This window comes from Ascaphus truei, chromosome 4 (assembly GCF_040206685.1).
Source record: "Ascaphus truei isolate aAscTru1 chromosome 4, aAscTru1.hap1, whole genome shotgun sequence".
NCBI classification, from domain to species: Eukaryota; Metazoa; Chordata; class Amphibia; order Anura; family Ascaphidae; genus Ascaphus; species Ascaphus truei.
In genome coordinates, this window is record NC_134486.1 from 50,591,964 (window position 1) to 50,618,004 (window position 26,041).

At 37.2% G+C, this 26,041-nt stretch overlaps 1 protein-coding gene across 6 annotated transcripts in view; it reads left to right on the top strand.

Annotated features, from left to right (window-relative positions):
• Positions 1-25,766, top strand: part of EML4 (EMAP like 4) — a 189,560-nt gene extending 163,794 nt beyond the window's left edge. For all 6 annotated transcript variants that reach the window (XM_075595750.1, XM_075595744.1, XM_075595745.1 and 3 more), the window contains 17 exons: positions 1,442-1,565; positions 3,149-3,298; positions 5,667-5,736; positions 6,658-6,768; positions 8,100-8,195; positions 9,196-9,330; positions 11,085-11,220; positions 13,256-13,407; positions 15,118-15,243; positions 15,550-15,681; positions 16,153-16,220; positions 17,424-17,512; positions 18,341-18,438; positions 19,849-19,936; positions 21,081-21,179; positions 22,328-22,458; positions 23,193-25,766. In XM_075595750.1, coding sequence (XP_075451865.1) covers positions 1,442-1,565; positions 3,149-3,298; positions 5,667-5,736; positions 6,658-6,768; positions 8,100-8,195; positions 9,196-9,330; positions 11,085-11,220; positions 13,256-13,407; positions 15,118-15,243; positions 15,550-15,681; positions 16,153-16,220; positions 17,424-17,512; positions 18,341-18,438; positions 19,849-19,936; positions 21,081-21,179; positions 22,328-22,458; positions 23,193-23,651 — 2,264 coding nt within the window. In that variant the 3' untranslated portion in view covers positions 23,652-25,766. The remainder of the gene's footprint in view (positions 1-1,441; positions 1,566-3,148; positions 3,299-5,666; positions 5,737-6,657; positions 6,769-8,099; positions 8,196-9,195; positions 9,331-11,084; positions 11,221-13,255; positions 13,408-15,117; positions 15,244-15,549; positions 15,682-16,152; positions 16,221-17,423; positions 17,513-18,340; positions 18,439-19,848; positions 19,937-21,080; positions 21,180-22,327; positions 22,459-23,192) is intronic.
• The last annotated feature ends 275 nt before the right edge of the window (positions 25,767-26,041 follow it).

The window sequence follows — 26,041 nt, forward strand, 5'->3', positions numbered from 1 at the left end:
ATATATTTTACTTTGCTACCAGCTAAGCTTCATAATACCTCGCTTGCATCTCAAGGCATAACTACTTTGCAACAATTTGTAACCCATAAAGCATATTTATAATGCCTTACCTCTCATATGGTAATGCATCAATAGAAATGTTCTTTTATACATTTATTTTCTTATTCCATATTTTATTTAAAGAAGCCATTCCCCCTACTCCATTTTGGAAAGGTAGCACCAGTATCGTCCCCTCCAGGGGAAACGACATGCGCCACGTGGGCCAATAGGAAGTGGCAACGTCCTCCGTTGCTGCTTTCTGTTTGGCCATGTGATGGGAGGAGTTTTAAATACATGGGTATGAATCTCGGGGAAACAGGGTCCCTAAGTATACCTCAGTATCATTTTTTATAATTGTATTTCTCCCTGTTGTATTAGGGGTTTTTAATACTACCTACTGTAGTCTTTCTTGCCACTATAAACTTAAAATAGTTTTGATGTCAAAGTTGACATAGTTGCTGCCCTGACACCTCTCTGTATAAAGGGACACACAAAACACTTTGCTGTGTAATTAAATGCGTTTAAAACAAGTGTCAATGTATGAAGGACTTTAAAAAAAAAAAATTTAAATACCACTTTTGGCCTGCGTGCTTATGCTTTTTGCAACTGAATTTATCAGACCCACATATTATAAAATGCATAAAACTTTGCTTCTGGGTTATTATTTCTATTTTATGTGTGTCAAAAATACTCCGCCAAGTCTGACTTTATGTACCGTAAACTCCTCTAAATAAGGATCTTGCAGTTGGCTCAGACACAGGCAAAAAAATGTTTTTGGTGCTGTGCGTCCAGTTCAGTGGTTTTTCAACCGAGGTTCCGGGGGCACCTCTCAGGGGTTCCACCCCTGCCACAGGGGGGAGAGATGGGACAGTGCGGCGTCACCCCACGTAGCAGTGACCCGGCAGCTCCCGAGCTCAGCAGCAGCATAGCTATCCTTCCTCTCTTCCGGTCGGTGGCAGAAGTCGCATCAACTTTCGGCTGACAGAAAGGAGAGGAAGGATTGAGTAAGAGCGTGCGTGTGTGAGAGTGGGAGTGAGACACTCGGGGGGGGGGGGGAGGGCTTTCACAATCGAATTCTGGGGTTTCCTAACCAAAAAAAAATTGAAAACCACTGTTATACACAGTGCAATATAAGAAATAAAACATTACTGGTAAAATTCAGCATAAAACAATATTCCTCCGTTTTTATTACAGGTAAATTATTAAACATTGATTTCAAAGAAGATTTAATAATTGTTTTGCGGTATTACATTTATGTTTATGCCAAGCTCCGCCTTTGCATTTTTGCTGTTACAACCCTCATTGCAGTGCATTAAGAACCACCGAGGTTTGGAGTCATAGTTTCATGGCCTGTGTAGATACGTTTGTAAATGATGACAAACACCACATTTTGTTTCCACAGAAGGAGAATATATAAAGATGTTCATGCGAGGTCGGCCTATCACGATGTTTATTCCTTCGGACGTGGAAAACTATGATGACATTAGAACAGAAATTCCACCTGAGAAATTAAAACTGGAGTGGGTGTATCCTTGATATTCTGATGCATTTCTAAGGATAAAACGAAAGACAAAAAGGCCTAGTGCTACATCTAACTAGACATATATTATATAGTTAAGTACGTATCTGTATATCGTCTCATAATCAAGGGCCATTTAGTTCAGTTCTTTGCCAAAGTATTTTAAGCTTACAACCACTTAACGGTATGCACTCTTTTTGACACAATATATGTGATGTGGTTCTGAGCTTACAGAGGGGGTGTGTATTTATAAGGATACCTGCATTTTTGGGTCTTGATCTCAAAAGGCCCAAGTGTGTCACTTTCCTCTACAGAAAGGTGCTTGTTTGGACTCCTGTACCTCCCTGCTATACATAGATTTCACATCACTTTTACCCTAGTGCACTTATTTCTTCCCTTTCCAAGTGGGTGGGTTGTCATGTTTCTTTCCACTTTGCCTTTTTTCACTACTAACTTTCTGTATCTGTCTTTGGCAGGTTCTTGCAGCATTTTATTTAGTTTAAAAAGTGATGCTTGACTATTTTCCCATAAGGTTTATTGTTCTATTTATCTTTAGTCTTCAAAAAAATCTAGTACACTGTTAAATCTTGAAAGTGGTACGTAGCAGTAAACGGAGGGGGAAATAGGTGGCTTTCTGTTTTGAAACATAATGTGTTCCCCCCCACCTCCCCCCCCCTTTTTTTTTTTTTGCTGCTGCAGTTCAAGCAATATCCTACGTGTTGGTTTGTTTTTTTTTGTTTTTAATAAATCAGTTCTGTACTATGAGAAAGTATTTGTAGCATTTAAAAAAATAAACAGTTTTAAAGACATTTTTAATGTATTCTAATGTAACAGGCATTTTTGCTCCTATAGCAACAATATACAAAGTCGCATCCTCTTCCCCTTCAGTAACAGCATCACCTTGGTTTGCATTTACTGAACCTCCAGCTGAATTTCAGGAATCGATTACAGCAACTTAGCTAATCAGTTGTCAGTGTAGATTGTATTGATACACAAATTGATTTAGAATTTGTTTTTTAAACGACCTCTTGAACTGCAGCTTTAAGTCTTGAAAGCAGTAAATGTTTTTCACCTAGATTATGATTCATCCAGTTTCATGTTTTGAAAATTCTATTTTTGGGGGTATTGCGGTAACTGAACAGAAGGTTTCCGCTTTCAAGGTGGTCCTGGCCAGGTTTCTGCCAATGAGCAGAGCCTGGTACTGATTGACTTGCTAGACCTACTAAGTGTGTAAAAAATAAATTGTCCAATTTAACTCTGAAATGGGATTATTAAAATATCACATTCCTAATTGCTGATTTGAGACTTGGTTGGAGCTAAATAAAACCATGCATACAATATATGCAACACTTAACAAAATAGACACTGAAATACAGAGAAATAGAATATAATAAGTGTACCAAACATTAAATCACAAAATAGGGAGTGTACAATCTCAGTACACTTCGAAATAATTGGCAATATAGTTTATTTACAATAATTTACTCATTCAAGTATAAATTGCTTATATGCTTCAAGTGTCCTCCACTTCCACACATCATTTGCTGCGGGTCTGAAAAATGTTGTAGGCCTTAACTGTGGCTATTGAAGATATGGGTATCGTGGGAGAGATTGTCGAGCCAATGTTTACCTTTTACCTACTGGAGAGATTGTATATTTCATAGCATCAGTTGTAGTACTGTTCAATTACGATGAAAGGACTCAACGACACTACCTGGGTCACACAGATTGTGTTAAATGGTAAGAATGTGTTTTGCTTTTATGTATGTTTATTTTTATTTGCATAGCGCCATCCATGTACATAGCTCTTTACATCGATAATACACACGTGATAATAGAAGTCATAATGGAAATAAGCGCTACAAAGTAAACCTTAGAAAAAGAGTCCCTGTCCTGAAGAGCTTACAATCTAAGTGACAAGTAGACAGAACTCTGAGACAGTAGGGGTTGGTGGGGTATGAATAGTATGTATGCAAGGGGTCATGGTAACTGCATATGACATGTATAGTATCAGCCAAGAGAGCTTGCCAAATGCTTCAGTAAAGAGGCATGTTTTATGAGTTAAGGTGGAGCGACAGCGTGCTTGCTGGATATGGAGAAGAGCATTCCAGAGGTTTGGGACAATAAGTGAGAGGTTTTATGTGGGAGAGGGTTTCGGATACAGAAGACATCCTTGAGCAGAATGCAAGAGGCAAGCGTGTATGGCGAGAAATTAGGGCTGAGTAAGGTGCAAAAAGACGGGAGGGGAATTTTGTAACTAATACGGGATTCAATAGGAAACTAGGAGAGGGATTTCAGAAGGAGAACAGTGGAGACAGTAAAGCGATTCTAGCCGCAGCGTTTAGGATAGATTGTAAGGTAGACGGGTGAGAGGCAGGAAGGCCGGACAGCAGGAGGTTACAGTAGTCAGACGGGGGAGAATGAGGGCATGCTTTAGAGGTTTAGCAGTACAAAGACAGAGGAAAGAGCGTATCTATGCAACTTTACACAGTATAAATGGGGGCAGGTTTTATCATCGTGAATGTGATGGAGTCAAATGTGACACCTAGGCAGCATGCTTGTAGTGTATGCTTGGGTGTATGATGGTGCTGCCAGCGGTAATTAAGGAGGCAGTAGGGCGAGGCCTGGGAGGAGAAGTATGAGGAGCTCCATCTTTGAAATGCTAAGTTTGTCAGCAGAGGGTCCTCCAGGATGATATAGCGGAGAAACATTCAGAGACTTTGGTCTGGTTAACAAATGTAGGTCAGGGGTTTAGAAGTACATTTGTGCATCGTCGGCATAGAGGTGATATTTAAAGCCAAAAGATCTGATAAGGTCACCTAAAGTGAATTTAGAGAGAAAAGAGAAGAGATCCCAGGACATCCCTGGGGTATGTCCACAGAGAGATGGCTAAAGAATGACTATATAAACTCTTTTGGTGCCGAGGGTCCTTGAATCCCTATACTATGCAATGTAAATCTCTTCATCAACAGAGCAGCTTTGTCACTAGTTTGTTACTCATTTGTCAGTTTTCTGCCAGGTTTTCAGTAGAGAAAATATAATGGGATCTATAAATCAGGGCAACAATTTGCACCATATGCATCAAATCCTAATGAAAGCGGTACCTTTTTCCTTGGGTGCATCAGGAGCAATTTTGCGCCACAAAATTGTACCACTTTAGCCTTGACACACAGACCCCAATTTTTTTCCAAATATATGCTTCTTTAAAAATGAAAGGCATAAAGATGTATACAGATATATATATATATATATATATATATATATATATATATATATATATATATATATATATATATATATATATTTTTCTCCACGAAAGCTTACATGTCGAATAATACCAGTAAAGTTATGTGAAACATTTTCCCATGTGTCAAGTGTTGTAAACTTCATTATTGCACCATTTTTGCTTTGTCACTTTGCATCAATGTATCAAGATGCTTCATATCAAGTTTATTCCACTTGTGCACATGAATAATTTGGGAAGTAGTTTTGAAGCAGTTAGCGGAGAAGTAGCATGGAGCAGTATTATGAGTTGTATCCAAGTTGCATCAAATCTGCCATATCCATCCAAGGTGGCATTGAACTCTTGGCTCAGGAGATTAGTGCCAGATGTAAGAAGCTCAAATAACCAGCTTTATTCATGTGGAACAAGCACAAATTGATATAAATGAAAGCTTTTACTCCTTGTTTTGGAGCAAGCAAATTGCTTTATCTTGATACATATCCTCCTGTGCCTTTCTTCTTGCTTGTTTTGTTCTGCTTTTAGTTAACATGGTATTACACTGTATTGCAAACTCCTTCAGCATCATACTGCATCTGTTGTACTGTAGCATACAGTATAATCTAAATTTGCATTGCAGATAAATTCTGTTTTATGTACAGCCCAGTATAAATATCATTTATCATTCCCACTAAATCAATCTAAACAGTTTTTTTTTAATCTTTCTGCATTTTAGTTTAGTAGATTAAGACACTAAAACATCCAAAATGGTTTTACTTGCGCTACCGCAAGTGAATAACATTGATGTGAGCGACATCAATTGCACGGCTTGATGAATCTGACGAAGTGCATTTTAATCATTTTTCATGCGTAATTTTTTTGTTATAGCATTGCTGTCCATCCTGACAAAATCCGAATTGCAACAGGACAGATCGCTGGAGTGGACAAAGATGGAAGAGTGGGTATCGGTCGACTGCCTTAATACATTCTTTTTTTAATATTTAGCAAATAATAATTTTATCAGGAAATTAATTTTTGGGTTCCCTTAATGTTCTTTTTTGAGGCTTGTAACTTTCAGTTTCTAATCTATCTAATACTGTGTATCTTTGGCTATAATCCTGGTCTTGACAAATTTGGTAAACATGCTGTTACAATTTAAGAGAGCATGTTAATATGCCCTATTTGTTAGAATGTTTGACTTTCGCAAAATAGCGAAACAAATGTTTCCAGAATTTGAGGCTTTCTTACATTTTCTTTACTGCCTGTTGCAAAAGGCTATTTCCTTGTTCACAGTTTATGGCTACTGTCCTTATGATATTCAACATACTTCACAAGAGTCTGCCTGCTGTTGGGCGTGAGATGATTACTGGTTTCTTTGATTTATTTTTTGCATTTCTAAAACGCAAATCGGGAAATCTTTTTTCCACATTGTGTCCAGTAAAACATTCTAATAACGCGGTTCAAAGTTTTAGTAGCTGTATTGAGAAGTGCCATTTTAATGGACTAATATAATAGTTCTACATAGATTAATAAGTATGGTGAACAAAAGGTCTGAGGCTTGGAAAGCCCTGATCACTATGATTTCAACTATAAATAACTTTTATTGGACCAGCAATAGAATTATCACCATCTACAAGAAATCCATGTAAATTACATATCAAGTTGACAAACAAAGCAGCTGCGAACTAATTTGGGGGGATTTACGAAGTCCTGCAAGCAGATTTTTTTTGTATTATTGCTATTCTTTTACGGGGTGATAATATGACCAAAACAGTTTGAGCCAAATGATCATCTTTTGTACAAACTCTTAACTTAGTATGTAAAAAAAAAAATCAGTATAAATGCGTGCTTTGTTTTCCATTCTGCTTTTGTCATGCAGCCTTTACAGCCCCATGTGAGAGTCTGGGACTCGGTGAGCCTTTCAACACTGCAAGTTATTGGCCTTGGGACCTTTGAGCGTGGCGTCGGATGCTTAGACTTCTCAAAAGCAGTAAGGATTACTGTGTAAAAATAGAATCGGTTAATGAAAACAAACTTTGATATTGGTTTTCCACTTCTTTTTTTCATTAAACAAGTAGGTGAACTCGAGAAGCTAAATTTCACAATTTCCCAAAAATGTGAACTTTACCCCTATTATCTCAACTATATTGTTATCCATTAATAGGTCACAATGGCTTTTTTTTTTTGTTATGCTAAAATATAGAGTATGGAAAAATAATTTAAATTATATAGTTCTTAATCATTCCAAGTTAATTTTTATCTTTCTGTCGCACTGTTCTCTTCATTACCAAGAGAACTGCCACTCAGAACTGTATTTGTAACCATGTATTATTTTTCACCATGTATTATTTGTCTTAAATCTGTGCCCAGGACATACTTGAAAACGTGAGGTAACTCTCAATGTATTACTTCCTGGTAAAATATTTTATAAATAAACTCTTCAGCCCCCCTGACCCTTCTACAATAACCAGCCTAGGAATACGTTTGTTGCAAACAGGTCACTTTATTTTAATAAACAATTAACAAATGTGAATACTAGCCGTGCCGATCTCCTTCCCCATTTACAAATTGCTTCACTTTAAACCCCACTACTCCACTTCAAACTTGAGCACTGCCTGACAACCTAAATTCCAGTGATAACCCATAATGGTCTTACCTTGCAAGTTCAGCAGCATTGTTAAATAGCCTGCCAGCATCAACAGCAGAATTCGCAACCAACCAAAAATGTACTTGGTGGGCAGGTACTATACAGGCATACTCCGCATTAACGTACGCAATGGGACCGGAGCATGTATGTAAAGCGAAAATGTACTTAAAGTGAAGCACTACCTTTTCCCCACTTATCGATGCATGTACTGTACTGCAATCGTTATATACGTGCATAACTGATGTAAATAACGCATTTGTAACAGGCTCCATAGCCTCCCCGCTTGCGCACAGCTTTGGTACAGGTAGGGAGCCGGTATTGCTGTTCAGGACGTGATGACAGGCGCATGCGTGAGCTGCCGTTTGCCTATTGGGCAATATGTACTTACTCGCGAGTGTACTTAAAGTGAGTGTACTTAAAGCGGGGTATGCCTGTAATCACTTCTGCTTCCCAACCTCACTCTAGTATAATATATATCAGCGGACAATCGGTTCACCGTTACATACAAAATACCATAGCCCAATCGCATTAAAGCTTAACCAAACCCGTGCTGTCCTTTCAACCACTTCCATCTCCTACTCAAACCTCTAAAGTAGGAGGAGGGCTGAAGCGGCCACCAGGTCATGTCCAACCTTTTTTTATGTTGTCCTCAGTCCAGTCTTTTTATTTTTAAGGATTCGGGTGTACATTTGGCTGTGGTTGATGACTCAAATGAACATATGCTGACTGTGTGGGATTGGCAGAGGAAATCTAAGGTAGCAGAAATTAAGGTAAGCATTTTCGATATGTAATGTACATACATTAATACATAATGTATAGCCCTTTGTCATGCACATTTATATAATCCTCTGAAGATCTCAAAAATGATGCAAGACTGAAGAGATTATTAGCTTGGTTGATAGTTATAATAGCATAATGTAGCTGCCCTTATGATGAAATTAATGTTCTTATTTTAGAAATAAAATAAAACAGAAAGCTGTGAGTGGGTGGGGCTATTTTACCGCAGGCTTGATATCTTACCCAGAAAATAATTATCCTTTGGCTTCCAAAGTAGAAAAAGCAATGCTGTTTTTGTGAAACTACAGTACCTTCTGCAGGAACAAGTGCTGTGCATGGAGAGGGGTTTAATCACGGCCTCTAGCTACACAGCGTCTTGGTTTCAGTTCCTCAGATACTCGGATTTCATATTATATTCAGTTCATTGTCTGTGGATCAGGAAAGCTCATGTGATACTTATTTGGTTTCCTCAGGCACTACAATGTTTATGATATATGCAATTAAGTTGCCCCAGTCCTGGTATATAATGTAATCTTAAATAAATGCACATGCATCATTTAAACCAGTTTGAATGTATTCGTAACATTCTTTTCTATTAGTTAGACCTAAGTTCCAGAAATATGTTGCCAGGTCAACAGAGGAATTTCCATACGAAGAGCTTTAATTAGTATTTTTAATATCATCATACAGTTTTGGAAGGTGGTAAATAAAGTTGTTCTGTTATTAACCAGATATCCATTCTGCATTACACTCAAAGTTACTTCTTCTAAACAGAAAATTGTATGTATTACATGTAGTCAATTCACCAAGTCACTAGTACACTCTATACAAAGCTTCTTTTTTTTTTTATCCTCCGTAATAATGTGAATGTTTTTAGATCTACTGTGTGTAATTTAAACCGCTTTGGCTACAAAGTAATATTTGATGTTTAGTTATGTGCCATTTCCACTGTGCGGCTGATCTGAAGTATATTACTGCCCACTTTTTGGACAGACTACAAATGAAGTTGTGCTTACTGTGGAATTCCATCCGACTGATGCAAATACAATAGTGACCTGCGGCAAGTCTCACATCTTCTTTTGGACCTGGAATGGAAATTCTTTAGCAAGAAAACAGGGAATTTTTGGGGTGAGTAATTTTACAGATTCCAGAAGACCAAATTCCTCATTTTCAGCTTCCAATGGCCATTTTTCTTCCTTTTAGCTGTTGGTGCCTGGGTACATGTAGTAAACAGTAGAGTAGCTCTGAAATGTAAGCCCACAGTAGTAATGAGACAACTGTGTTGTTCGTCATGTAAATGCTTGAGAGGGAGTGAGGATTAAGTGCCCCCTGTGCAGTATAGTGTGTACTTATGAAGTCTATTTTACTGAAATACATCCACTCTGTTTTTGGGAACTCTATGTTAGTTATTTTTTTGTCTCACTGTAGATAAAGTTGATTTAAAAAAAAAAAAATGTATTTGCTATTATGATGCCCGGCTCTTTTCACATCATTTTCTTTAATCCTGACTTCCCTCCAACAACAAATTCAAATGCCTTTAAAAGCAGTCCAACATTCACCAGATTTCATCTGGGGGGAGATTTCAAAGTGAATTCTGAGAAATATCACAAATCAATGCTTTTATGTTTTTCTTTTAAATATTATTATTGCTTGAAAAGAGGGGTTGTTATGGAGTAACTGTTTCCTGAGCTATATTTTGTCAGCCTTTCTTCCTTGGCCAAATGAGCCACAATGTCATTTGGAAACGAAGTTGGGGCTTTCTGTTGGTTGTAGGGCCCCCCCCAAAACAATAATGCCAATATCGTGAGAACTATGTTTAGGTGAAATATGGCTCGACAGAAAAGTAAAGCATCTTGGGGAAATCAGTTAATATTTTTAGGACTCGTTAGTACACATTAAGGAACTATTTTGAAAATATAAAAAAATTAATCCAAATATTAAACCTGATTAATGATCTGTCTGAGATGAATTGCTCACAATTTGTGTTGTCCTTGGTGATGTTCCATTTCTAAATATAATATAATGTTACTTCTATGTCAGTACTGGATCGTTCATCTTTTTGCAATTTTATGTATGTTAGTAATGGATTATTTGTAATGGACAAGGGCCACACGATCTGGATTCCTTTCTCATTGGCACTGTGTACTTGGGACCCCCCTCCTTGACAGCTGTCTTGTCATGTTTTTAATACTTAACATTTTTAACGACCCTTCCCATCCCCAACTGTTTTGCAAATTCATAGTGGTGGGTCTAGTACTATGAATTTGTGTCTGCTTGTATACACAGTAGATATGAGTTTACTTTTGATTGTAAGCTCCACAGTAATATAAAAAGGATCTTACATAGAGCTCACAAATATATCCATTAACACACACATTCCCAGTAAGCTCAAACCCCAATACACACCACATCGTGTGTGTGTGTGTGTGTGTGTGTGTGTGTGTGTGTGTGTGTGTGTGTGTGTGTGTGTGTGTGTGTGTGTGTGTGTGTGTGTCAAAAGGAGTGCTACTGAGCGTGGCAAATGTATACAACAAAAGACAGGGGAGTTACATCCAACTGACAAAACATTTATGGTAATATGTACAGTATAAAGTTTAAATACTTCAATAATAATATTTTCTTGGTTATTTGGTTAAATCCTTTGGCCAAAGTGTCATAAGCCTGCATACCAACATCAAGGTATAACCAAATTTGCAGGTCCTAACACTAAACTGTGAACCTTTCACCTGTGTATGAGGGGAAACAATCATAGTAGATTCTGTTCGTACAGCAAAATGAGAAAAAAATATATCCATTAGTTGCAGAGACTGAGGACGCTACATAGAAGTGTAATGCGGAGGTAGTTCTTGGAGCTAAAATCTTCTTCTGTGTTTTCATTTCAGAAATATGAGAAACCCAAGTTTGTGCAGTGCATAGCATTTCTAGCAAATGGAGACGTGCTCGCTGGAGATTCGGGTGGAATAATGCTTATATGGAGCAAAACTGCTGCAGAATCCACAGCTGGCAAAGGAGCCAAAGGTACAGTATGCTTTACTGCACTGTACATGTTTCTATTCATAATTAAAGATGTGCAACATTTTCGCTGAAGGACACAAACTAGGCAAAATGTGACTGTTCCCCTCCATCCAGCAGAAATTGACATGCTTTGCAAAAAATAAAATAATGCCGAGCATTAATGTGCATGATCACATGGTCCTTTACATGCTGCCATTTTCACTCTATTCTGCTACAGTGACAACATTGTGAGCAATGATGATTGTCACAACAATGCGAAATCTAAGAAAAAACAAAAAATTGCTGAAGCAAATTTGATGACCTTCGCATATCTCTGTTGACAATCCCTGTTAATGGAATTATCGACATGGAATGCACGTTTTAAAGGACTTCCATCTTTTTGGATGGTTGACCACGGACGACCACACCTATTTTCACATTTTAACCATGTGCTAACCGTCCTCTACGGTTCTAAATCAGAAAGTAGCAATTCACCACGATTCCTGAATATTAGGAAGAAACATATTGCATATAGGTATGGTGAGTTTTCAACTGAGGGGTTAACCTGAACATTACAAGCTTATCTCTGCCACTCCTATCTTTTAAATTGCTCTTTAATACTATTTGGCATTTAGTTAAATGTCTTGATAATTGTTCTAAAAGCTAACACCAATTATTTGCAGGCCTAGCACTATTGAGTCATTAGGTGTATTCCATGTTTAAAGATAATTAATGCGCTTGGCACATGCTTAAAAGAAGTGTTTTAAATTAGGAAAGCCAACAAAATCTGCACTTAAAGGAAAATAAAAGTTTTAAACAAATTAAAAGACAACTCACTGGAGAAAGATGTTGTTGCTATTCCTGACATGAATTTTTGCTCTTTACTTGCAGTTTGTGTTAGTTTACATATTCATTTTTATTTGTAAAACGTCTTGGTGGTATGCAGAGTTTTAAGAAATGCACATACATATATTGGGAAATTTGTATAGAACGCTTTCTATGAAATATGATATAGGGATATATATATACTAAGTAGTCTTCTGCCATAAGGCACCACCTGTCGCTGGATGACTCTTTACAGACCATTTAAATCAGTAAGTTATGTGAGGTGTCTTCCTGCGCCGGAAGGTGTCCCATGGCAGAAGACTGCTTAGTAAGTATGGGCCATAATCCCTACAGCATAAAAAGGCCACTCTGTTTCTATACATGTAATTGCTCACAGTCCAGAAAACGGGAACTGAAAACTATTCTTCACTTAGAAATGGTTATTCAGAAGGACCCAGTGCTTCCTGTTTTTCAATTAAATATATGAAATCAAAACATTCTAAAACCTATTCTGCAGTCTAGTAGTTTTCAGAAATCTCTCTGGATTTCATGTTTATGTACATTTAATCAAGAAATTACAAATCCATGATTTACTATGCAGGAAAACTTAAGCTACCAAGAAAAGAAAGCAGATCTGTCTAGAGTTGTACCTGATAAGATGGAAGGAGATTAGTCTCCATAGACTGTATAATAATACAAAATACATTTTTTTTTTTTAAATACTTTTTTTTTCCTTTTTTATTTTTTTTTTAGTGACCTGTGATTTAAAAATGCTGTCAAGTCAGAAAACCAGCCTACTTGGTGGTTGGTGTCCATTAAGTTTCTCTTTTTTTCAGGAAAATTTATTTTCTGTTTGTACAGAACATTTAAACGCTATTTACGTTTCTTCTAGTGAGAGGAAAGTGTGTGTGCTTGCTTCACACTATAATGTATAATCTTTAATGGATGTTTATATTTGTTTCTTACCAATGCCGCTGACCGTGTACACAGCGCTGTACGTAGAATTTGTTACAGAGCTTGCAATTTACTTTTTGGTGCCCAAAACACAGGACGGTAATGGGCTTGCACAAGGAGAGCTGACATCTTTTTATTTGAACTGGCTCCACCCTTTTCGGAGTCGGTGATTTTACCACTGAGCTAGTCCTTCTTTCTGATTTGTGTTTAGCTGCTGGCAGAAAGTTATTTCAGCAAATTTGTTGAAAAGCAAACATTGCATATTTTTGTGTATTTTTAGGTGTGTACCAAATAAACAAACAAATCAAAGCTCACGACGGCAGTGTGTTCACACTTTGTCAGATGAGAAACGGAATGCTGCTTACCGGAGGTGGGAAAGACCGAAGAATAATTATGTGGGATCATAATCTTAACCCAGAAAGAGAAATAGAGGTAAGATTAGGAAAAGGCCATTTTATTGGGCGCACGTGATTGCAGACAAGACAAGCCACCTGTTGGCATTCCTATTGAGCCTTAGCTGCATGCAATGTAGATATTAAGAAGTAAAGCTGTGAGAAAATACATTTATTTTTCATGCATTGCATTCAGAACTATTACATATATGTGCAAATAATGTCATATATTTATTCATGTTCAAAAACCTTCCCTGTTTCTCAAACTGTATATGGAAGTTGTTTTTTTTGTATATTACTATGTAAGAATTATCTTAATTTACAAGCATTATTAGCTAAGCATTCTTGCAATTGCCAAAGATTACATCTTGCGTTTCTTTGTAATCTGTAAGGAGCTTTTCTCCTAATTGGTACATGACCTAGTTGCAGACTTTGAAAAGGAACTTTGGGACATCTACTTAGGTTCCACGTTATATTGCACCATTCAAAAAATAAATAAAAAATGAAAGTAAGAGCCCTCGCCTCTTTCATGTCAAGTAATTGAGAACTAGGAATGACCACTATTTCACAGTGCTTTCCTTGCACAAATTTGTGTCCTGCTGGAAGGCGTGAGAGGAACCAATCATAATATTGTTTGAGGCAAAGCCTTTTGTGCCTTGGCTTACCAGCAACATTGTGAGAATATATACACAGTATGCTCACCGTCTTCGTGCAATCAGAATAGCGATGTATCTTTATATATATACACACAGTTGTGCAATTGTGAGTCAGTCTAAAGGTATTCATTAAAATCATGAGATAAGCCATTTAGATATTTTTTTTTTTTATGTGCACACGTGAGCAGCCTGGGGAAATATGTGCTATTTTACTCAACAAATGTGCAGACTGTGAAAAAAGCGAAGAATCACACTTTTCCCAACAATTCCAGCTTTCTATTTTTCACTAGTTGTTTCATGTCGAAAGCACTATGTATGCATTACAACAATAAAGAGAAAATAATTACTCTAGAAAGTATGAAAATGTGTATTGGGTAGAGATTACAAAAAAAAAAAAAAACAAGAGAGAGAGATATCATCACTAGCAAGGGAAGACATAGGACAGCACTCAAGGATAAATGGCAACAAAAAAAACTGTATTCAGATGGTACAGCACAAACAAGACCAACGTTTCGGTCCTTGTAGGACCTTCCTCAGGGTAGTGCATACTGAGGAAGGTTCTACAAGGACCGAAACGTTGGTCTTGTTTGTGCTGTACCATCTGAATTCAGGTTTTTTGTTGCCATTTATCCTTGAGTGCTGCCCTTTGTCTTCCCTTGCTAGGGATGACTGCTTTCTCTGTTTATTTCTATAGGTCAGGCACCATACAATTTCACTTTGATGGGAGTGCCAGCTGCCCTCTGTTTTATTTTTTATATATATATATATATATATAAATTAGCTGTTTTATAAACATAATATACAGTAGGCACGGTGGGCAGACGACTACTTGTTTTAACCATCTTGGGATTGTATTGAAATTGCCCTGCGTACGTTTCAAATTGTAACCCGGCAGTATAGTATACCATTTGTTAGAGCCTCAATCCTAGGACACAGTCCATATCGGCAACCAGTAGAAACCAATGTGTAAGAATTGTTGTTGTGGACGAAGACCACATTATAGACCATGGGGCAGGTCTTAACTGCCTGATGTGATTGGCCAGAAATAAACTAATTGACAGATTTTGGTAACAATGTGTATTTTGTTTTGACAGGTTCCTGATCAGTATGGAACAATCCGAGCAGTAGCGGAAGGCAAAGCAGACCAGTTTTTAATTGGTACATCACGTAACTTTATTTTGCGTGGCACGTTTAATGATGGTTTTCAAGTAGAAGTTCAGGTAATTTTTGTGTTTTCAGCAAGCTTCATATTAGGTGTACAAAGTAATTTGTGAAGCCCACTGTTAGAAAAACACCTGCCAGAGAGGTGCAAATAGATACTGAATTTAAAAGGGTATTTGAGGCACAAATTGATGTTCAAAAATGTATATTATATATGAAAACAGAAAAACCGGACCAAAGGTTTGGTCCCAATGTGAATCGAAACATTGGTTCATTTTCATTTATTTGATGTACAGTATCATAAGGTTTTACCTTAATTGAAATTTGCAGTAAATATGTATTAATAAAAGTATTGTTATTTAAAGGGTCATACAGATGAACTTTGGGGTTTGGCAACACATCCCTTCAAAGACTTGCTCTTAACATGTGCTCAAGACAAGCAGGTTTGTTTGTGGAACTCTGTGGATCATTTGCTGGAATGGACCAGGCTCTTAGATGTAAGTATGTTTTTAAGCGTCTAACATTACAGTGTCTGCAAATATGTACCTTTAAACAGCTTCAAATAAACCTGACCAAAATACTTATGCGAACCGTCTTTAAGATGTTGAAAGGGAAAATCTGAAAACATGTTTTCTGAAAAAAGTTATGATGCTACAGTACTTATGCCGAGTTGTAAAATAAGACATAGGTTAGCGATATAACCTGGAGACTTTACTGGGTATGTGTTTATATTGATTTTTTAACTGTTGAGTTGAGATTAAGTACATTTATGTAGCAATTCTGCGTGTAAATTAAAATGTAGGGTTTATATGTATACTTGAATTTGGTTATTTGATAACTGTACCCTCACATTTTGAACGCAGAAAAACAATTGTTTGGTAATTGCTATAACACAACATATTAATTAATCGAAGCAAAACAATGATAGCATTCCAGATTGATATTAATTTTCCTAATACTTTCTGCAGGAACCTGGACACTGTGCGGATTTCCATCCCAGTGGGATAGTAGTAGCAATTGGAACACATTCTGGAAGGTAATTTCTGAAGAGTTTATACAACATATTACTTTTCTGGTCATTTTAATGTTTTTATTAAACATCTGTTGCATGTGGAGGAAGGCTGATAAAAAAAAATACACACTACCAAAGAAATTGAATTAATTGAATCCATTTGAATGCACAATTATATTTGTAATATGTTCTATTAAATATTGTGACTATGATCAATCCGTGATTGACATAAAAAGGGCTACTAAAGTTTGTGCATATTCTTTACCCTTAAGGGGCTGCACAAAGAAATGTATTTGGTATTTGAGCCCCTTTTTTTCTAATATATTTTTAATACACTGAGAGGGAGCTTTTTAACTCTCTATCTCTGTTTGGTGTGATATACAGTGTATCTGTAAGTGGAACCTGTAGAAGTACAAGATTCAATGTTTAAGACCCAATTGCTGAAATATTTTTTCCAGAATTTGCAGGGAAAAAATAAACAAATTGTCCCCTCAAATCATTGATACCTGATGTTAGGTCAGGGGTCTTCAAACTACGGCCCGGGGGCCACATCAGTCCCCTCCACAAGATGTTATCCGGCCAGCAGCAACTTGAAATATATATATTTTAGCTCATTATAGATAATTTCCCAGTGTAAGCACGGCATCCTTTCTTTGTAATTGTCACATTTGTCTTTTTGTTCTGAATCATATCATGCTGATTACCCCTAAAAGATCCAAATAAAAAACTTATTCATTCTTTTATAAAATATATAAATATATAAAAATTCTAAAAAGATTTTGTTTTCTTTGACCTGCGAAAATGTGTAGAATATGCTAAGTGCCCTCGTACTGAAAAGTTTGGAGACCACTGCTTTAGATCAATAATGTGCAGGGGGGGGGGGATTTTTTGTTGTGGGGGGTTCGGGTAGTTGCAGAGACCCCGCGCTCTTCCCTGAGGCATTTAAATTAAATGCCGGATCACGTGAAGCCTCTGCAACTCACTTACCGGGATTGTGAAGAGTTCCTGTGACGCATCGCCATGGCATTTGACGCTGCGGTGTCATGCAGAGTGACGTCACATGTCCATCTCCATGGCAAAGGGGGTCACGTGATGCCGCCAAACAAGGTAAGGGGGGCGCAAGAGCGAGGGGGAGCAGGCAGGGGGGTGCAGCTCCAAATGTTTGCGCTCCCCTTCTTTAGATAATGCAAACTATTTGCGGGTCTTTTTCATTTTTATTTTTAATAGATGGTTCGTTCTGGATGCAGAAACAAGAGATCTAGTTTCAATACATACTGATGGAAATGAGCAGCTCTCAGTGATGCGATACTCAGTTGGTGAGTACATTTTATTTGAAGCCACTGCACAACATGTGAATTATGCTTCCCATTACTCCAGTAAATGGGGTTTACTATTTTGCATATTTCAATGACATTATTTCACAAAATACATACTGTACAGAAAAGTGGTGGTGCAATTTTCGAGGCTTAAATTACATGAAAAGAATTCCCTACACTTAAATATTGCTATGCAAGCCTAATAATCAAACCTGCAAGGGAAACATTGCAGTGAATCACCATACTGTACTGTATGAACAGAGATGTACGGACTCTTGAGGAAATAACTTTGCAAACTATCTCAATTTGTGGACTTTGTCTCAATTTTGGTAAATTTCTTTATTTTATTTTTTTGTGTTCATTACATTATGTGTTTTTTTTTTTTTTTTGCAAAATGGTGACATTTTTGCATGTTGCCCACATTTTTTGCTGACTTGGTAAGAAAATCAAAATAAATGTGTCCGGCACATTTCTCATGTGATTTTCCTGGAAATTTGTTGGCAAACTTCGCTTTTTTTGCTCACCATTTATTTGTTTTTGGCAGCAGAATGACAAATTTGGAGACTTTGCAGACTTCGCACATCTCTACATATGAAATCAAGACTTATAGTCTGGAATAGTTCTGATCAGGCCACTATTGCACGGAAACTCCTATTAATGTCAGTAGGGGTTTCCGTGTGTTATGGCGCTGACTGTCACTAGAACGATCAAAATTCTATGAATACCCCCCCACAGTACCATACATTTTCCTACATTACAATTACTGGGGCTACATATAATATTTTGCAGGAATTCCTTTCTCATATAATTCTCATTGTATTTTATCAGATGGCTCCTTGCTTGCAGTCGGATCACACGACAACTTCATTTACCTCTACACCGTTTCAGAGAACGGAAAAAAGTATAGTAGATATGGAAAGTGCACTGTGAGTAAAATATACAGTATGTATAACCACAGCTGAAGATAACTAAAATGTAGAGTGATCATATGTAGTTCAGGGTTCTTGGTATTGGTCAGTAACAAAATAAAAACAGAATATGAGCTCAAGGATCAAAAACCAAAGGCTATAATGAGCCAATGTGGTAAAAGATATCTCGAGCGGGGCATAGATAGGGTTAATAGCAGAAGAGTTTCATTGCTGAAGAGTAGAAGTGTAGGACAAGTGAGATCACGGGTACCTGAATAAACGAGCCCTATTGACCCCGTGAGGGATAGGTATGCTACCCCCACAAGGACAACTGCAGCTAAATGTAAACCGTGTCTCTTAGTCCAGTGTGGAGTAACACTTTTACATACATGTGGCTGATCAGTGTAACTGCCGCCCCTGATGGAATCAGCAATGGAAAAATAAAAACGGTTTATTTAAACAGCATAAAAGTGATACAAAGGTACACAAACAAAACAAAAGATCTCCTCCCATGCCCTACCTGGCGCTTTCTCAAGGAGCAAAAAGAATGCTTCTTGAAAAAGCGCCAGTTAGGGCGTGAAACGCGTGGGAGGAGATCTTTTGTTTTGTTTGTGTCCCTTTGTATAACTTTTATGTAGCTTAAATAAACCGTTTTTATTTTTCCATTGCTGGGGACTTCTGATTCCATAAGGGGCGGCAGTTACACTGATTTACCACATTTTTGTTGCTATTGGTCCTTGAAGTATAGATTTACTGTTAATTGTGATACCCTTTTAAAAAAGACCAACAAAAACATGTGCATAATATTTTTTCTTGTATAGCGCTAACAGTGTACAATTTTTCAGGCCCAATTAGTCCCTGCCCTGATGAGCTTATAATCTAATTTCGGTGCCTGAGGCACAGAAAGATAAAGTAACTTTCCCATGGTCACAATGGGCGACACAGAGAATTGAGCCATGCTCCCCTGCTTCAGTCAGTGTCATTGTTATCTGAGTCAGTGTCTTTACTTACTGAGCCAGTCCTTCATTTATGAAAAACGTTCCTGTTGGTACATTAAAAAGTATTACAGCCGTTAACAAATCTGCATTCATATGCATGAATATAACAGTGTTAACTTTAACTGACAATCTCCTTTGTTTTCTGGTTCCACCACCTGTCAGAACTGATGGGACACCTACTTCCCTCTTTACAGTATGTTGCACACTAAAATGATTGAACTCCCATAGTCTGTTTTGTTCTTTCCCAGATTGTAATGTGCTTAATATATCGCATTCTAATTCAATCGGGCCCAAAGCGGTGCGATCGCCGAAAACCACCGTAGATTTGAATGGAGGTTTTCCGTAATTGGCCTCTGCGATGCATACTGAATTAGCCCCCAAGTGTATATGCAGTCATAAAAGCAGAATGTGAAATATTCTCATTTTCCAGGGACATTCCAGTTACATTACCCACCTTGACTGGTCCCCGGATAACAAGTACATAATGTCTAACTCAGGAGACTATGAAATATTATACTGTAAGTATGAAATATTGATACTAAACAAACCTATATTTTTTTTTTTTTTTTGGAAACTACTTATTGACCTAACGCTTTAATGCTTATAACATGTTATGCCATAACGGCCTCTAACTTAGTAGTACAATGTGCATTATGCCTGTTATGGCATCATAACACTAGAAAAAGTGTTATCCATCTTCAATACAAATTATTAATTTGTGCAATTAAACAGCAAGTCATTTTAAGGGCTTATATATCATACTGGCATTAGTGTCAAGTTATTGGGTTGAAAAACAAGGTTTTCATACTGTAATACTGTAAATAGTTAAATTTCATAAATGTGCACCATTAACAGCTACAAACGTTACTCATACTGTTTATATTTATACCTCAAGATGTGTATAATGCTTTTTATGCACAAGAAAAGAAACATGAAGCTGGAAATTAATAACATAGATATTTTTTCTCCAAAAGATTGATTGAGCGACCTGTGCTGAAGCAGGGATATCCTTAAAACCTGACATGTTGGTGGCCCTTCAGGGAATTGGCCATCCTTGCTATAAGGCACCCACAGATGCAATGTAACGATCAGCAAAAAGACAAACGTAAATTGCCTTGTATGAATACATTGTTACAAAAATGAGTTCGGAATTCAGTAATTCAGGATCCATTTGTACATTATTTAACTTGTATTGGCTGGTAACCATGTAGTGCATTACAAAACGCAGTTCGGGTACTTGTCTGTTCATGGCAGCTACTAGGTTACAAACAAGACAGAAGGAGCACACACATGTTTTGAGTTTCTTGCGTGTGTAATGATTTTTAATTATGCTTTTTGCTGAATGTTACATTGCTTTATATTTTGCGTAGTATCTTATTTCTGCACTTTGAGGTAGTTACTTTTTGTTTAAGGATGCATCTCAATGTGATCTTGGCAATTTAGAACTTTTATTGCAAAAGCCAGCAAAACCAAAAAATATAAAATCTCCTTTATGCAGTTACCAGGGTTCTGTGAACAATATACCTCAGGAGAATACTTATGCCTTCAAGCTTGGGATATATATCACTCATCTTAGGTTCATTACCAATCATTATTTTCTTGAGGATTGTAATAACATTTTCTGCATTGATTACCTACTTACTCTGTCTGACTGCTTGTCAGGGGACATTCCAAGTGGCTGTAAACTAATCCGGAATCGTTCAGACTGCAAGGACATTGATTGGACGACTTATACTTGTGTGCTAGGATTTCAAGTGTTTGGTCAGTAAAACTTAATTACGTTAATGCTCCGCTCTTTCACTTTATCGTACACATTGTATTGGGACTTGGACAGATTTTCTAAGCTGTAGTTTAGAAGGGGTCATATGGCATGGTACAGTATAGCCAGACCATATGGTGTAGTATAGCAGATTCAGCGTATTATTAAAAAAAAAACTATATATATATATATATATATATATATAATTCACATATACATGTGCTAGTGTACATGTGTATGTACTGTATATATCTATGTATGTACACCGTGTGTGTGTGTGTGTGTGTGTGTGTGTGTGTATATACATATGTATGTACGTGAGTAACCATGATACCATTATTTATATAGATAACCAGACATAAAAATAGTTATGGTAAGTAACATATAGATATATATTTATACACTGTCTTGTCCCATTCCATTCCCCGCCCTCCCCCCTCACGTCTCTTTACAATTAAGGTCACATTTGCATTTCAATAGAGAAACGTCTTCTATGTCTCTACTGTTAGTGTTCACACCAAGCCATCTTATTTCCTACTTCCTCAACATCCATTGCAACCAGATGCCCCTCTTATAGACACTGTATATGATAATTTTGTATCTGTTTTTCTGCCATACCCGATGAAGGACCCTGAGAGGTTCGAAAGCTTATAACATCAACTACTTGTTGATCCAATAAAAGGTATCATACTCCCTACTCCCTCTCCCTCCTTTGTTACAAACTGTCATATGGGATTTATACAAGCGATGCCCCCTCCATATTATCTCCCATGTAATATCTTTTGGAAGACTCATCTTTATATTTCAAAGTGTGCAGGGAGAAACTGTCTTCTTTAACGCCTTGGAATATCTCCGTATTGCAAAGTTGTACAATTATGGTGCTTACAATTTTCCCCCAAAAGTAGTATACTTTAAATGTAACAATTTAGAAATTGTTACTTGAAAAAAAGCTACAGTATGTAATATAAATATTGAGAAAAACATTCTAATTGCCTGTGTGTATGTAAGTGCATTACATTGTTTACATTTTTTTAATTGGCAATATATATCAATTTGGTGATGATTGAGCTCTACACATCACACACAAGTGTACTATATGAATGGTTGAACATTCCCTTTAATTAATGCATTGTTAATATTTGTATCTCAGGAGTGTGGCCAGAAGGATCAGATGGAACAGATATAAATGCCCTAGTACGATCCCATAACCGAAAAGTGATCGCACTTGCTGATGACTTCTGCAAGGTCCATCTATTTCAGTATCCTTGCTCCAAACCAAAGGTAATGCAGATTTCAGTATACATGTATATTATTTTTTACCCATGATACCATTAATGTTGGGATCCTACTGATATAAAGAGGTATTCTTGGTTTTTTGAGAGACACATGCTTATTTATCCAAAAAATAAATAGATCCTAAATATGATCTAAATGTTTCAATTTATTTGTGCTGCAGCCAGGTTTTGTTGGGTAAGGCTATGATCATACCAGCTCCGGCTGGGTGTGCGCGTGTTCTCATGACGTCATCATAGCAATGCGTCCGAGCGGCATGTGAACTGCAGGCGGATGCGTGGCCGTGAGCGGTTAGCCCTCATTGGCTGAACCGCTCACTTGCCACGGCCGTCGCCTGAGGAAAGCAAATTCCCTGCTCTGTTCTCCTTTCTGCCGCCCTGCAGTTCCAGTCTGCGCGCGTGTCGCGCTTTGTATGTACATTTTCATTGTCTTGCTGATATTTGTTTTTGGGCCACACCGCCAGCCGCTTTTGATATAATCACGGCCTAAAAGGACTCCATCAAACCCCAGCCACAAAGTAGATTACACACAGCAAACACCATGAACTCTTGATAATAAAAGGTTTTACATTTTCAAGCAAGGTAACGCACACATTTGTGGGAATAAAAATATTTAGTTCCCAATGGGTTTTTCCACTTGTTTCTACCCCGACAACCATTTTTACGATTTGTTTTATCACCTCGGGATATTAAAACGTCTTTTTTCTGTTTTTTTATTGACAGGCTCCAAGTCACAAATATAGTGCTCATAGTAGTCATGTTACCAATGTCAGCTTTACACATAATGACAACCACCTGATTTCAACAGGAGGGAAGGACATGAGTATCATTCAGTGGAGACTTGTAGAAAAGGTTTCACTGTCACAAAATGACAATCTTCTAGAAATCAGTGCAACCAAAGCACCAGTTGTAAGTGAAAAGGTTGTGCAGCCAAGCACTCCCACCTCTCTGCCACAATCCTCAATTGAGATTGTTGAGGGGGATAAAACTCCAATAGAATCTCCAGCCTCAGAGAAAAATGACATGGAGGAGACTGTGGATCAGAGTGAGGTGCAAAGTGAAGGGAGCAGTCAAGAACCGGCTGAATCAAATGGCCAGGAGCCTTCAAATGAAACCAGTGAGGAGCAGGCCGACATGTCTACCATCACCGAAAATCAGGAAGATCATTCACCATCATCTTAACAAACCACATTCTGATGGTCGTTTTTTACCTGGTGTGTGAGCTTTCATAATGGGAAGATGGTTTAACTAGTGGGAGGGTATGTGGCTGAGAACTAATACCATACCTGTGGGATGTTTAGCCTGTTTCAAGCATGAAACTGGGCAATGGGCTCAAATGACAGCTTACGTCAAGAACTAGCCAAAGGTAGTGGGGCAAAACTGTAGATTCATTAGAATTCAGCAAATGATGTCACAAAGGTGTTTTTTTTTTTTTGTACTTATGTTGTAAGGTCAAACTGGGGTGAATAAAGGTTTAAGATATGCATAGATACACAAAATACATTCATACGGTTCCACAGAAGAAGAAACTGTGTAGTTCAGTGGCATTTCCTAGGTGCATATACACATAAAGGCCAAAGGCTGATCACTAGTGGAGCCTTTTTCAAGCAAGAAAAAATAAATCTTGAGATTCGTGCTAGATTTCTGGCACTACTTTGGTCAACACATATGCAATTTTCTTACAACAATTCTAGACGTGTTATATGAAGTTTGCCCTAGGTGCTGCTAGCTTCCTTCAGGACTATTTTTATTACATGACAACTACATAGCTATCGGCTTATTCATTGTGATGTAGCATTATCCTGACCAAGCCTTCTTTAAAGGGATCCTAATTCATACACATCGCATATCTGTAAGTTCAAGTTTAATGTGAATTGAAGGGAGCTGCTTTAGAAAACAAAGGCAGAACTGTTGTCCATTTTTCCTTCAGCAGATAACATGCCCCACACTGTAAAAGAAAATGCAACCATTTCATGATTCAGTAAAATGGTGCTTGGATTTTCTAAACCATTTATTTTGGTTGTCCTTGAAATTGTAGTAATTTAGAATAACTAAGAAATGAGAACATTCAGAATGTTTGTGCTTGTAATAAAAGATGAGTTAGGCACACATTTCCTATGGCCTTGATTTTTGTTTTTCAAAGTACCAAATAACCTTGCTACTCTGATATACTGTAACTACGCAATCCTGGAATAGCATGACATGTTCAACTTCCAAATACCTTTTTTTATTTACTAAGCTCTTCAGCAAGAAAACAAAAAATATCAATCAACAGATCTCCTCATAAAAATGCATTTCCTTTATATTTGTGAATAATTACACACACAATTGTATGTAACGTGCTGCATTGTGCTAATATATTTTAGGTAAGTTTAGACATTTTCGGTTGAATTCATAAGTCTTAAGTGTGCAAGCGTTTACGTGATTGCGCCATTCCAAGTGCATCAAAACTGTCATTCCCTTATAGTAACTTCTCAGGAGTATTGCTACAGATCAGGTATTTAGTCATTATTTAGGTAAGAAGATTACACCAATGGATGCCCAAAGAACACAACATGCATAAACAGATCTACAGTAATGGCATGTGATCGTGTGTGTGTGTGTGTGTGTGTGTGTGTGTGTGTGCACATGTATATAGATATCTATGTATATCTTCATATTTGTATGTGTATGTATTTATACACATACATGTATCTACAGATTTTACACACATGTCCTCTTGTTTACAACCCGTTCCTAAAAACAAATCCTTAAAATAGTGGTCTATGAAGGAAAGGGAATATAGATTCCAAGCAAGGCATGTGTTTAGAGTTCTCTGTACTTACTGTTTTATCCGCGAACCCTTCTGATTGTGTGGTAATTTCATTGAAACAAAAAGCTAATAAATGGGATCTGAATGAGGATAATGTAAGTAAATAAAAATTTAAGGATTATTTAGGCATCTACACACATACACATACATTCATTTGGAAGCATCAAACAATATTAACACAAAGGTTGCCATGAAAAATAAGTTGTGATAAATGTATTGTGTAGCTTGGAAGTACTAATATGCAAAAAGCCTTACATCATTCAAATACTGGCAACTACTGTTTTAAAGGATAGTTAAATATGTGATTATGGATGGAAAGAGTTTAATTATGTAACTGTAGATGTTTCAGATACAAAATTGTGAATGAAATATGAATAAACGTGTTTCATGTGAAGACGTTTGAGCCATTTCTATCTCATGCATTCCTGTCTCATGGCAGTACATTTTTTTGAAGATTAAAAGCAAAATAAAATAAATACATTTGATATGTGTTTACTTCTTGCTTGTATTTTGTGTTTTGTTATATAGCGTCAACCGTGTTTACATATAAATATACAAGATCAAATATAGGGAAGAGTAATACTGGGAAGAGTATAACATACATATAGGTACATTTTATGGAATAAGCTTACAATATAACTTGAACGTTATGAGACATACAGATAGTAGGGTTAGCCCTCCTCTCCACACCCCCTGTAGGAGGAGGGTTTAAGGGGCTAACCTTTTGTTTGCCATAGGGCTTAGTAGCCACTTTGGTATG